A 12119-nucleotide genomic window follows, 5' to 3' on the forward strand; every position below is an offset into this window, starting at 1 on the left:
GGGCAGCTGGTCCTTGAGCATCAATGACGACTTTGTTGAGTTTTTCCGCTATCGTCCCCAGTTCCACCCAGTTTGCAAGCTCTGCATTTACCTCTGTATTAGCCATTCAAACCCAATCTTTTATTCTGGTACTGTTTAATATTCTGTCTTCTTCAGAGTTGCTTCCACTTCGGTATAGAGAGTTTCTCCTAATCCGTCCACTTTTAACAGTATTCCCTAGGTTTACGCCTGGGATCTCTTAACTAAACCTGGTCAGGAAGATTCACGTATTTGGCCGAGGAGGAGTGATACTACTTCCCCAAATAGTACCCTACCAGTATAACGACTTGTTCGCAATGCTACAATTGCCTGCAACCCTCAAATGGGATTTGAATACATTTCAGTTACGAAGGCGTATGTATTTTAATTTCGCTTTACAGATGATCTATGATCTTGTTATTGGCTGATAAATTTTGAAACACCCGCATGCTTCTTTCTTGCAGTCCATAAATCTGTCTCCGGTGCACCCAGAATTTTTGAGTAAGTACAGTTCCAATGTAATCGGGAATTCTGTCAGTAATTACGGCGCGTGCATCTTTTCAATGGTAGAGGTTTATATTTGCTATCTTAGTGTTGCCCATTGGCACCATTAAGCTTTTGTTTATACAGAGTATCGCCCTCTTCCTATGATAGAGTCCACTTTGAGGAGATCCAGGTTGAGTTCGCCCAGTTTCTCTTTGGCAACAGGCAACACTCGTTCCTATCCTTTCAGCCTCCAGATTCCTGCGTACGTGCAAAGGAATATTGCCGAATCATTTATTGATATTGCACTTATTATTTTTAATAGCGTCCAGACATCGGTCATCCATCCCGATCGTGAGTAGTTCTGTTTTGCCGTCCGCTATTTTTCTGAACACTCTTCACAACAGTTTGTGAAGGACCTCATTTCTGGCAAACATGAGGTCAAAGAGCTCCTCTACCTCGATGGTTTCACCTTTGGCAAGATAGACTGTTACAATTCGAAAGCATTATATGTGTATGAGTTATGATCAGGAAAAAAGCCTCCTAGTAAAATGAAGGCCTAAGCCGACCGAAGCTAAAATAGACTTTTGTTTGAGAATTAAGGGTGTCCTAAGTACGCCATCCGCACAATCGGGAAATTACATACTTGGTTGTGGTCCACGGGCCCCTCATTGTCGAATGTTAATGTCGGACGTATGTACTCTTGCTGAACCCTGCGGACCACAACCTTGGTTTCGGTCTTCGCCGCAGGCCGAGGTTGAGTTTGGCTCCGCTGCTTCACGTGTGTCCACCTCGTTATCAGTATTGAGATTATGTGATGTGATTTACCAACTAGTAGCATTCTCGCTTGTTTGTTATTTTTCTTATTGGTTTCGGTTCGTATAATATTTTAGATAGCGGGAGGTACATATTTTTGGACTCTGCAGTCTAGATCCCCTTCATATTGTTACTAACAGCAACAGCTCGTGCAGGGTATAGCTATCACCGTAGACTTCATCACTGAACGGAACAATGAGCGAGATTGTGCGAACTTTATGTCTCTCATGTCTTATGTCAACAGACCATCGAAATAGCACACAATGAGTTAAAGAATCGATTTTGTATCCCACGGACCGAACCCTACCTACAACTCTTGATTCAATCGGAATAAATATTATTTGCACCGGAACATGATTGTAAACATTCGCACCATAGATAAGACGTACCCGGAATTCTTTTATTGTGCTTTAATTCAGATAAACAAAAATAGTGATGATTATTGCTCGTAATTAGTATATAAAAGAAGCCCCGAATTCCAACTCAAGCTATTCGTAATCTTCACAACAACGGCCATGGCTAAACTCACAATTGTGGCTGTGCTGCTCTTGGTAATTATTCCTTTTTTAGTTCTTTTAAAATATTTAATATCTGTTCTATAGGTTGCTTCTTGCCTGGGCCAAGAGTATCTTCCCGGAATTCCCCTGAATCCAGTCAGTGGAGCATCTACGTTCCTTGCACGTTCCGGAGGGATAGTAAGGGACGATAATGATGATGCAAGTCCTACACCAAATTTCTGCGCAGGAAAATTTGGGCCCGTTTGCTTAAATTGTCATTCCCTTCTTGTAAGTTTTAAGGGATTTAATGCTCTTTCCTGATTTTGATTAAGTTATAATCTCCAGACTTGCGCCGATGAAGTCATCAATACACAAACTTGCACTTCAATGGATCCTTCCAAGCCTTTCTGCCAGAATTCGGCATGCACTAGTGAAAACGCCGTAGCAGATTGTAATATTCCTTTCCGATGTACTGCGCAAGGACCCTTCCCCAACCCTGGCGACTGCACCATGTACTACTTTTGTACAGACACAACTTTGCAAGGTTCCATAGTCTACAAGTGCCCCACCAACTACGTCTATGACTCGAAATCGGGTTTGTGTAAACAGAAGAAAGTTTCAAGCGACTGCAAGACGATAAGCTGCAACGGTCTCTCTAACCAGTACCAAGTATTTGCTGCTGACAAATCAATCCTAATCTATTGTGCCGATACCGTTACCGTAAAGGAGACAATCCTCTTCAGGTGTAAGGATTATGATAACATGGAGTACGATGCCGATACACTTCAATGTAAATATGTCTGTAAGACTGAAGGACGTTTCGTCGACCGCGAAGATTGCACTAAATACTACAATTGTTACAAGAGCGGGACCACTTACGCAGCTCAACATTTGAGCTGTCCAGCAGGCTTCAGTTATAGTTCTGATCGACAAAACTGCGTTGCGCAACCAACAGGAACAGCTTGCACCCCCGAACTAGGTTAGTCGCTCTGAATAGAAAGCTTTTGTATTTCTCTCTTAATTAAGTTAAATAAAGAAGTCTCTGCAAATCAGAATGGTATTTAAGCCAGATTATGAAAAAATGGTGGGTCTATTGTAAGTATTTCGGTGATTTAGATACGAATGTAAGAGTCCTTACCGTAACCATACATCCCAGAAACAAAAGTAGAAACAACGTCCAACAACTTAGGATTGCTGCCAATTTCCGTAGCGAATGCAAAGTTTAATGTGTTATGCGTTGCCCTGGAGCTACTATAAATGTCAAACTGACCTGTGAACAGGTAAACACTGTCAAAAATGCAATGTGATAGTGAAAACTAGCAGGATTTACACAGCCAACAAATTGTTCAAGAAGTATAGCTCGGCTCAGTTGCGAAGCGATTTGAATGTATTTTCTCACGGCATTCGATAGTGTTCATCATCAGTTACTCCATGCTGAGCCTGTGCGCAACCCTAGCAGGCGGAACGAGTTTTATCAACAAGTCAGCAGGATGAAGCTTTATAGATCTCGATGTTCATCCTGCCGAGACAAGTAGCGAAATCGGATTTCGGACCATATGGGCATATTGGAGCGATGAGTTGAGAATCTTGTTGAGCTGTTCAACAACGGGAATATTGGAGAGTTGGAGTTCCACCCAACTAAAGGCGACGGACAAATGCTGCCACCACCAAGTATGGAAGAAACAGTCCGTACAATCCATCGGTTTAAAAATCATAGGAGCAGATGGAATTCTAATAGAATTGGCTAAATATGGAGGCGACCAACAATCAGTTGCACCATTTTTCATCAATTTCAAAATGCCTATGATAGCAGACCCAGGGGAAAACTGTACACGGCCAAAAGAGAATTCTGTAGCCTGACGAAATTGATAAGACTGATGAAGCAGACCCTGACCAATATGTCACTCGTCATCAAGAACGGTCTAAGACAAGGAGATGCCCTATCATGCATCCGCTTTAATTTGACCCTGGAAAAAGTGATTTGCGATGCTGATGTTAATGCGAGAGGCATCATCCTCTTCAGGTCCACCCAACAACTGGCCTATATTGACGGTATTGACATTATGGAAAGAACAACCCAGATGTACAGTCTACATCCAGACCGAGCAGGCGGCGATCGGTGCGTGATCTTGGGTTGCACATTAATGAAGACAAGACGAAGTACATGGTGGCAACGTTAGCCCCAATAACGAAAGAATCAACAACCTCATATCGCACTGGCCAAATGAGAGCAATAAAGATAGGAGACTACAACTTTGAAACCATTGATAATTTCTCTTACCAAGGGCCAGCAATTACAACCGACGAATGACGATGAAATTCGTGAAAGGTTGGTGGTCCATTTCATTTACAAATGGTCAAGGCTCTTATTGTATAAGACAACAATCTTGTCAATCCACACATATTGTTCGGAGACCTGGGTTCGTAAAAAGCAAAATTGCGAACTCTTAGCATTGTTCGAGAGAAGAATTCTCCGAATATTTGCTTGGCTCCCTACATGAGGATGGTTGATCTCTAAAAATTTTGAGAGAAGACGCAACGCGGTTATTAAACACAGTTTCCGGTAATTGCCCTTCAAAATTAATTAAAACTCCCCGCGGTAATTAACAGGTAGGTTTTCTTCATTAAAAAAGTAATTTAGGTAATTAGTGTTTAAGTTGTTTGGAGTAAGCTACTGGTCTATCAGTTTTAGGCTTGACTACAAACAGAAGACAATATCTAACCTCATAAAATCATAGTGTTGGTGACCCAAACAACGGTGGCTTGACAGGCTGGCTGGGGATTTGAAAGCCTCTTGCAACTAATGCAAAAATTACTAATTGCGATCTTTCTTTCTGTGCTCGATTTATCGGAAATCTCCCTTAACGGAGGAAATCACATTAGGAGGTTTTTAGAATCGATTTTTTAAGGTTCTGTTTGTCTGTCCGTCCACCACACACACTTTTTCCCTAGACGGTTATAGCGATTTAAACTAAATTTGGTGGAAACTATGAACGCTCACGCACACAGTGAGTTACATCATTCTATGTCGAATTCAAAGGGGAGGGTTCCCAAATATGCAAAAGATGGGTGTACATTTTTTTCCATTAAATACAATCATGTGGGGAGTCAAATGAAGGGCGTCGGTTAATAATTTCCACGGCCGGTGTTAGTTTAGGTCGAATGAAGCTACCCAACCCAAAAATCTGAAAAAAATCAAGAAGCTGCCACTATATAGTTCCTCGGCGCCGAAATACCATACATATCGATATCTCCTCAAATTAAGTTAATAATAGTATGTTACTATAATTTTTAATAATTGACTGCAAAATCCCCATTCAGTTTATCCTAGAAGCACAAAATGTAGACTATAACATATGTAACATCGCTTTACCAAGTTTGGCGGAAATCGCACTATTATCCATAAAGTAATAATAGGGCAAAATTGTTGCTTCTGTGTAAATTCAACACTGTAAATGTCATTATCATTATATGCATATGGAACAAATGTCCACTCAAAGATTTTTTTATAAAAGAAATACACAAAACCTTTCATACCTAAAGCTTCCGGTTTCCCGACTTGTTTTTATTGCATAGATCGTTAGCTAGATAACGTTTAGCTACCCTCGAATATTCTGTAGAATGTCAAAGCGAAATTGTTGGTCCTTTAGATTTTATGAACGAGGCACCGCGCGCTTAATCGGTTCAGGCTCAGACTCGAATGCCCGTATTTGCTCTATGTCCTTACGTAATCTCGTATCGCAATGTAGGTAGCGTGTTTATAAATACCTGGAGTCAGTCCTTTCTACATTCTGCATTTAGATTTGTGTGTATGTGTGTGTGAATGTATGGTGGGGGAGAAGCTACAGCTTCTGAACACTCAGGCCGTGTTGGCCTCCCCCGTCTAACGGAATATTCCCGATTCGTTAACGTATCGCAGGATTTCCGTGACTACCCGTCGCAATTGGAGAACATCGGCACCAAAGATTTGATGCCTGATGCGTTCATAGGCGGGGCATTCACATAGGAAATGCTCCGTGGATTCCGCTTCCTCTTTACAGGAGGGACACGTATCATCTTGAGTAATTCCTATTCTGAACATATGCCCAGCTAGTGAATTATTGCCTGTCAGAATGCCCACAATACGCCTGCAAGTCCTCCTGCTTTTCGACAGGATAAACTTTGCGGTACGTATGTTCGAGCAGCTCTTAGGCTCTGCCACTTGTCATTATGGGAAGCTTGTTCCCAGTTTTTGAAAACAGACTTAGCCAATGCTACTGATACTCCAATTGCTGCCTCCGGTCCCGGCATAGGGGAGATTGACTCCTCTTTCGCTAAGCATCCGAGATTTCATTTCCCTCTACGCCGCAGTAACCAGGTACGCAGAGTAGTTCCACCGTATTGAATCTAGAGATACAGTTCAATCGGTTTCTGCATTCCTGAACGATTTTCGAGGTGATCAAAGGACTACTCAATGGCCTCAATGCGGCTTGGCTGTCACTGCAGATTGCGATACGCCTGCCCTTGAATCGCTCGTCAATCACCCACCGCTTGAAAAACCGTTGCATATTGTCCCAAAGGAAAAGCCCACTTCTTGTTTTTATTCGAGTGGTAGACTCCGGCTCCAGAACCCTCTTCTGTTTTTGAGCCATCGGTGTAGAAGACTTCCGTATATCCCGCCACGCATTCTTCTGGGTCTTCCCAGTCCTCTCTACGCTTCAGGGTAACTTCATATCTTCTACCAAACAGATGTATGGGGACACGAGAATCGGAAGGCATTGTAAGAACTGAGTTCAGTCTTCCCAGTAGCTCTTCCAAAGCTCTGTGCCCCCACATCCGTTGTTTCCCCATAGATCTAATCGAATTAGTCTATGAGCTGCTCTCATTGCAGTGCTTTGAATAAATATCACCACGGGCTGCAAATTTAGTAGTGCATTCAGAGCTGCACGAATGTCGTGGAATATGGGAGTTCAACGTACTGCAATGTAATTCACCACGTGCCTGAATTCCCACCGTCTTATCAAATTTTATGTGAATCGGTTCAGTCGTTTCTGAGAAAAGTGCGTGCGACAGACAAAGAGACACACGACAAGTCTCTCACAAGACGAATTCATACTAATGGTCAAAAGGCTTAATATCGATGCAAGTCACCACAACCCAGCACTAATGGTTGGTGGTGGATTAGTCGCGAAACAAATGCAAGAGGCCGCATCTTGCTCGAAGTATTTTCACGTCTGAATGTCGTCTTGGCAAATACAGGCGGAGCTAATAGGTTTCGGGGATAGGATATGGGCTCAATGATTTGTTTAGGGAGTATTGTAGCTGAATGCATTTAAGCGTAGATTGTTGGACTCCCGGTTTGGTAAGTCGTCGGACCACCAATTAAACACCTCCCCATTGTCAGAGAGCTAGCCTGGAACTGCTTCGGACTAATCCCCGAACTCTCCCGCCTTACGGAGCCTTCAAATCATTCCTTTCACCAACGGAAGGGGAAAGGAGGAAGGAAACTGTCAGTTCAAGGAACCCCTGCCATCCGGCACCTCCATCGGTGGAACTCTACCTTCTTAACAACGAAAAGGACCCGAACGTAATGGGCAACAGGACTCCACCTGTCAGCACTCCTCAGCATCTACTCGACAATGTTGTCTGGAGAGAGATCCCTTGTGTTTAAATAGAGTTGCTGACCAGCCGCATCCCACATTTCACAAGAAAAAAGTGTGATGGCCGTCGTCTGCAACTCCATTGCAAAACTCACAATCCGGAGATCGTGCCTTGCCAATATTGTGCAGTTAAGGCTGAAAACCTCTATGCCCACTTAAAAATTGGGTAAGGAAATAGTCCTAAGTTGCCGATAAGCCGCGCAGTTCATTTTGCCAAGAGAGCTGCCTCTCGTCTAGAGTGCATTGCCGTTCTCACGCGCAACAACTGCGCATGGCTCATCTCCCTTGCACTTGTATATGACTTGACGCTCCTTAGCAAGAAGGGCAACGGGGATCATACCCGCGATGACCATCACGGTCACTTCAAAGACAGTGCGGTACGCTGAGGCCACCCGCAAAGCTCCCTGTCTCTGTACTTGCGCGAGACACTTACGATATACTTCCTTGCAAAAACCATCAGCCCATACCTCTGCACCATCGAGCAGAACAGACTGCGTTGAAGTTATCAGGAAACGTGGTCTGCAAGACGTAGGACCCCCAATATTTGCCAACTTAACGCCGAAACTCAAGCTGCAGCGTTGTTGGCTGCTGCTTTGATTTGATCAAAAAAGCTCATCTTTCACTCAAGGGTCAGCCCGAGGTATTTTACTGCTGGTTTTGACTCAATTATCGACTCACCGAACGATGTGGGTTTCTTCAGTGCAAAGTTGAAACCATGAGCAGTAATCCATCCGCTTACCCGTCTCATCGATATGCCGGGTCTACTTTGCGCATGTTCGACAGTGCGTCCAGGAACAAGCGTCGCGACATCATCTGCATAACCGACTCGGCGCGACTCTTCTGGCATATTGAGTTTAAGTAGACTATCATAGGTAGCGTTCCAGAGGTCCGGCCCTGGACGGATCCCTGTGCTATCCCTGACGTGAGCTCCATCGTCCTTTGACCATCTAGTGTTTCATAGAGCAGGGAGCGTTTCTTCAGATAGTCCCTCAATCTCCCTAAGAGATAGTTCGGCACATGGAAAGTATTGTCTAGTGTGCCTAGAATGACTTTCCATCTAGCTTTACGAGGAGCACCACCCGTCGAGTTTGGCGGCTATGTGCCTCCGCTCGTCGAACGACATCCACGACTTGCATGACAGCATCAACTGTGGATCTCCCTGCGTTGAAACCAAATCGCCGGGGAGAAACATCTCCGGTAGCGCGTATCGCTTCAGCGAGTCTACTGCTGATGAACGTTTCGAGCACTTTTCCAGCAGTGTCAAGCATGCATAGAGAGCAGTATGAAGACAGCCACTCGGGGTCGCTTTTCCCTTTGTGAATCAGCGCAAGCCTCACTACCTTCCAACGGGCAGTGCCCTCTTTCAGGCAAGCGTTGAATGCGCCGAACACTAGGTCTGGCCGGTGTTGGAATACCAGTTTGTATACCTCTGCTGGAATACCATCGGGTCCTGGCGCCTCCTTGCTTTTCATAGAGAGAACTGCCTGTTCCAACTCTTTTATAGAGACAAGTGGACAATCCTCCGCACTCTCCACGCCGACGTCATCATTCCATACGGGAACAGCAGGGAATAGAGCCCTTACAATACGGTCCATCTGCTCGGCCTTAAGTTAACAGAGTTTCCGTAGAGCCCCGATTTTTCGGGTTACCAGTTTGTAAACGAGTATGGGGTCGATGGTATGTTTGTTAAGGACACATCATTTAAGGATCTTTAATGGCAAGTGAGAGAGGAATATACGCTTAAGCATTTACGATGTATCTCGAAAAAGGGATGTTCCCGGAATGTGGAAGAAACAGAAGCTTGTGCTAATCCTGAAGCTAAATAAACCTTTGGGTGATCCTTCGTTATATAGGCCTATATGCCTATTAAACGGTGCCGGAAAACCTTTCGAACGAGTCATCTTCAAAAACCTTGTTTCGGTGGTCTCTCAACATTCCGGAAGGCAAGATCTACTTTCAACGCGATGATATGGTGACGAATATTGCGGAGGGTCAATAATAATAATCGTTGGCGTAACAATCCATATTAGATCAGGGCCTTGAAGTGTGTTATAGCACTTCATTCAAGACCATAACGATACACTACAGTACGCTGTAGAAGGCAATGTGATCAGAATTGCGTTCGCCCGTCAAATCACGATACAAATCTCACTGCCACCAGTGAGATTTGAACCGCGTACTTTCGTATGGCAGCCTTGTGCTCCAAACTAAGTTATTCAGAGAAAGCAACGGAGTTTACGATTCGGACGATGGACCTAACACGTAAAAACAAACCTGTACGGTCCCACAAGGACAGCCTTTAGGTTCTTTCCGTAGATAATAATATATGAAGACATAGTTACACTGTGTACTACCTTACCGTACTATGCTTAGTACATACGAATACTTCCCGAGCCGGCCGCACTCCACCTCTACTGTCCTGCGTCCAATGCTCTTGCAACAACCCACTAGTTGGCCACATTGGGTGAATGAATTCCACTGAGCGGATCCAGCAGTGCAATAGTCGTGTATGGCCTATTCATTACCACTTCCGCTATCCATCAAATCGCGTACGGGTAAAAGACCTGCCCGCCGACCAAATTCTTCATTTGAAATAGTTCTAGAACAGTGTACTCCGATGTTATGTCGCAGCCAGGTGTTAACGAAGGGCTGGAGAGTTCGAGCGTCAGAGGGGGTCACTTGCCATATATTACTTCTATATAGCAACACTGGAACGTAACAGTTTCAACTTGATCCTTCTAATAAGATAACTGAATTTCCGGATTTCAGGCAGGGAAAGCAGTTCGGTACCAACGCCGGAAGAAATGCTTGCTGCTTTCCCCTTTAATGCAGATGGAGAGAGTGTGGTAACCCATCGGACTTAGAACCTTGGTTTTCTTTGTGTTTATCTAAAATTCAACTCTACTTGTGTCTTTTTCTAAAGCCAGAGCCATTCCATGAAAAATGTCATTGATCACAAGAAGAAATATTATCGGTGATAAGATAGAAAACTCTGTCGAATTCCGCTTTCGACTTCAAATAACTGAGAGTTGTTACCAGGATGGAGCGAGGGACATTTTACACCATTATAAGTCGCTCTAATAACAGCTATTATTTCCTCCAGAATGCCTCTACTGAGAGCAGGTGAAACAAAGGTCCAAACTCTCTGCACTGTTCCAAAATGATCTGAATAAGAAACTAGCCTGCTCTCTCTCTCGATCAAGTTTTCGAGATATTCTCTGATGCGTTCCAAAATTATTTTAGCTATTATCTTTGCGAGGGTAAGAAGCATACAGGTACCCTTCCAGTTGTCACATTCAAATCGGGTGCCCTTCTTTAGACTCTTAGCGATCATCTCCTTCTTCCACTCTCTGGGAAAGGTTTCGGTGGAACGAGTAGAACTAGCAGTTCTGCAGAAACTACAGTTGCAGCAATGATGATGTGGGAAGAACATTGGTTTAATGTATGAAGAAGATTACTATTTCGAGTGACTATAAAGGAAACGTGATCTCCATCCCCCCGGGAATGAGACCCAAAGTAAAGTATTAACGCATCAAAGGAACTTGGACAAAGAGCTGCTTCGCAGCTGATCTCTTCTTTACTTGACGTACAAAGAATCTGTCAAATCTAAAATCTATCATCCGCTACGTCTGTTCGCGATAATGGAGACGAAGATGGTGCGTTGAATCAATAACATAACACGCTGTAATCGCCATATCGCGATCGATATTGTCAGAGGTGCGCTTTCAATGATGTTTCATTCATTGTTCGCAGATAATTATGTTTCATTAGTTATAAATTCATTAAGTGTGCTTTCAATTTAAGAGTTCGTAATTTGCGCAATATAGATACATAAATACCTCTATGTATGCGCTATTGGATTAGCGCTATCCGTGTAATTTGTTAGCTGCCGCCGAATCAATAATGAAGATCTTATATTCGGCAATAGCACTTTATCAGCTAACAGTAAAATTGTTGTGTTCATTTGATCTTATGGATAAAATGCATAAAGGAGATTGTTGCCTTACAATCCTAAAATTGTTTGCCGAAGTACGAACCTGAATAGATCCACACACACCTGAATAGATCCAGTCCACAGAATTCTCTTAGACACAACAAAAAATTTTCCCATATATTCCCCAAAATACTACCAACAGAATAATATTATTTGATCAACCGATTATGCAAAGAACAGGTCCGTATTTATAATTTACATGCAATATGAAATGGATTTGATAACTACAAATTTACCTAATGCAGTAAGGGACACTAATAGAGATTTTTCGTCTGAGTAGCACTATCAGAGAGTTAAGGTAGTAGTTCAGTGTAACGAATTGAAAAAATCGAACGAATGTAGGAATGGCATGATTGTCGTGATTTTATTCTTCCCGAACAGTTCAATTTTCAGGATCGAGATGCTTTTCAAATTTCCCCAGCAACTTAGAGTTCACAATTGCCACAGTAGTACTGTTGCTTGCAATATACCGAGGTACTTGCACATGGCGTCGATGTTCAAAGCCAAACAAAATCACAGCGGGGTTAGGGAGGCCTGATTGGTATCTCTCCTGTTATTTGTTAGGATACCGGTATACCGATAGCTTCTTGCCCCAATTCTTTATCATTATTCAGGTTGGCTTTGTACAATTGTAGCACTTTAAGTAACCAATGTCTTATGAAGCTAATTTAT

General features: G+C 43.3%; 1 protein-coding gene across 1 annotated transcript; it reads left to right on the plus strand.

Moving 5' to 3' along the window:
- The first annotated feature begins 1734 nt into the window (after positions 1 to 1734).
- On the plus strand, positions 1735 to 2869 carry LOC119656095. Its single transcript, XM_038062405.1, has 3 exons — positions 1735 to 1868; positions 1920 to 2102; positions 2160 to 2869. Exons 1-3 carry the CDS (start codon positions 1833 to 1835, stop codon positions 2796 to 2798), a joined length of 858 nt encoding a protein of 285 aa, XP_037918333.1. The 5' UTR covers positions 1735 to 1832; the 3' UTR covers positions 2799 to 2869.
- The last annotated feature ends 9250 nt before the right edge of the window (positions 2870 to 12119 follow it).

Source organism: Hermetia illucens, chromosome 4, assembly GCF_905115235.1.
Source record: "Hermetia illucens chromosome 4, iHerIll2.2.curated.20191125, whole genome shotgun sequence".
Classification (NCBI taxonomy): domain Eukaryota; kingdom Metazoa; phylum Arthropoda; class Insecta; order Diptera; family Stratiomyidae; genus Hermetia; species Hermetia illucens.

Excerpts from the sequence above, each read along its gene's own strand:
- LOC119656095 (XM_038062405.1), top strand. The coding sequence starts at position 1,833 with ATGGCTAAACTCACAATTGTGGCTGTGCTGCTCTTG. Across the intron at positions 1,869-1,919 it reads TTGTGGCTGTGCTGCTCTTG|GTTGCTTCTTGCCTGGGCCA; the intron begins GTAATTATTCCT and ends TCTGTTCTATAG. Across the intron at positions 2,103-2,159 it reads TAAATTGTCATTCCCTTCTT|ACTTGCGCCGATGAAGTCAT; the intron begins GTAAGTTTTAAG and ends TATAATCTCCAG.